The sequence below is a fragment of the Carlito syrichta genome, unplaced genomic scaffold, assembly GCF_000164805.1.
Source record: "Carlito syrichta isolate Samal-C Ts95f unplaced genomic scaffold, Tarsius_syrichta-2.0.1 Scaffold311867, whole genome shotgun sequence".
In the NCBI taxonomy this organism is placed as follows: Eukaryota; Metazoa; Chordata; class Mammalia; order Primates; family Tarsiidae; genus Carlito; species Carlito syrichta.
Genome location: NW_007255963.1, coordinates 144768 through 146143, shown reverse-complemented (window position 1 = coordinate 146143; position 1376 = coordinate 144768). Strand labels below are relative to the sequence as shown.

Sequence of the window (1376 nt, the reverse complement as noted above, 5' to 3'; positions counted from 1 at the left end):
GTGGCCGCTCCCGGCCACCGCAGCCTCGACCTGCTGGGCTCCGGTGATTCTTCTGCCTCAGCCTTCCAAGTAGCTGGAATTGCAGGCATGCACTACCATGCATGGCTGATTTTTTGATTTATTGTAGAGATGAGGTCTTGCCAAGTTGCCCGAGCGGATCTCAAACCTGCGGGCTCAGGCAATCCACTCACCTCAGCCTCCCAAAGGCGCGGGATTACAGGCTGAGCCGCTGAGCCTGGCTTTCCAAACTTTTTAAATGGAATTTCAATGTTTTCATTTTGAAGCATAAAGTCCTCAGTTCCTTACTCTGAGGACTGTTAATATCAAGTATTAATATTAATTAATTTTTTTCTCAGTTAGAGATAGATTCTTTTTCTAAGAACTATTTTTCCAAAGATTATTATATTGATAAATAATTAACCTTAACTTCAAAACAGAGCTAGTTTGTTCTCATCATCAATTCACCTTGTTTTTTGTCCTTTTAGAGTGGGGATACTGTGTTGATTGGTGCTGTCAGAGGTGGTCATGTTGAGATTGTTCGAGCGCTTCTCCAAAAATATGCTGATATAGACATTAGAGGACAGGTATGTGTGAATATAGGGCAGTGGTTATCTTCAAGTATAATGGATTTTATTGCTGACTAATCATAATGTTATTCTTCCCACTTTCCTGTGGAGATAAATGTTTAAACCCTAGTACACTTAACAGATATATATTAACTTTCACTGCCATTATGATACAATTTCTATATTAATGTCAATTTAAATTTAGATAGAAGTAAACCAAAAAGAAGCTCATGTTTTTAGAATATGCCTTCCTTACTTGTGTGTGTGTGTTTGTGTGTGTGTGTGTTCGATCCTGAGATGAGCAGTTTGTGATGCTGAGACACAGTTGGTGGCACTTAGTGTGTACAGCACTTACTTTTTTGGTGTTTCCCCTTGCTTCATCTTCCTCATCCTTATGCTGTTCTTCCATCCTAGTTTCATTTTCTTCTTTTTCCCAATTCTGCCTCCCTTTCCTAAGACTACATGATAGTGCTTGTGGACATTACTTAAGGTAGTCATAGTTCACAGAGCTACAAGGGTTATTAATTTTAGACAAAAGTCTTGCCCAGAGTTGTGCATTTATCTAATACTTTAAGAGCTTTAGATTTTTTTTTTTTTTTTTTTTTGAGTTGGAGTCTCAAACTGTCGCCCAGACTGGAGTGCAGTGGCCGCTTCCGGCCACCGCAACCTCGACCTGCTGGGCTCCGGCGATCCTTCCGCCTCAGCCTCCAAGTGGCTGGAACTACAGGTGCACGCTACCATGCCCGGCTAATTTTTTTGATTTATTATAGAGATGAGGTCTCGCCAAGTTGCCCAGGCTGGTCTTGAACC

The 1376-nt window shown here is 41.2% G+C and overlaps 1 protein-coding gene across 5 annotated transcripts in view; it reads left to right on the top strand.

Moving 5' to 3' along the window:
* Positions 1-1376, top strand: part of KIDINS220 (kinase D interacting substrate 220) — a 118396-nt gene that overhangs the window by 37390 nt on the left and 79630 nt on the right. For all 5 annotated transcript variants that reach the window (XM_021718150.1, XM_021718149.1, XM_021718147.1 and 2 more), the window contains exon 9: positions 486-584. In XM_021718150.1, the coding sequence (XP_021573825.1) occupies positions 486-584 (99 nt within the window). The remainder of the gene's footprint in view (positions 1-485; positions 585-1376) is intronic.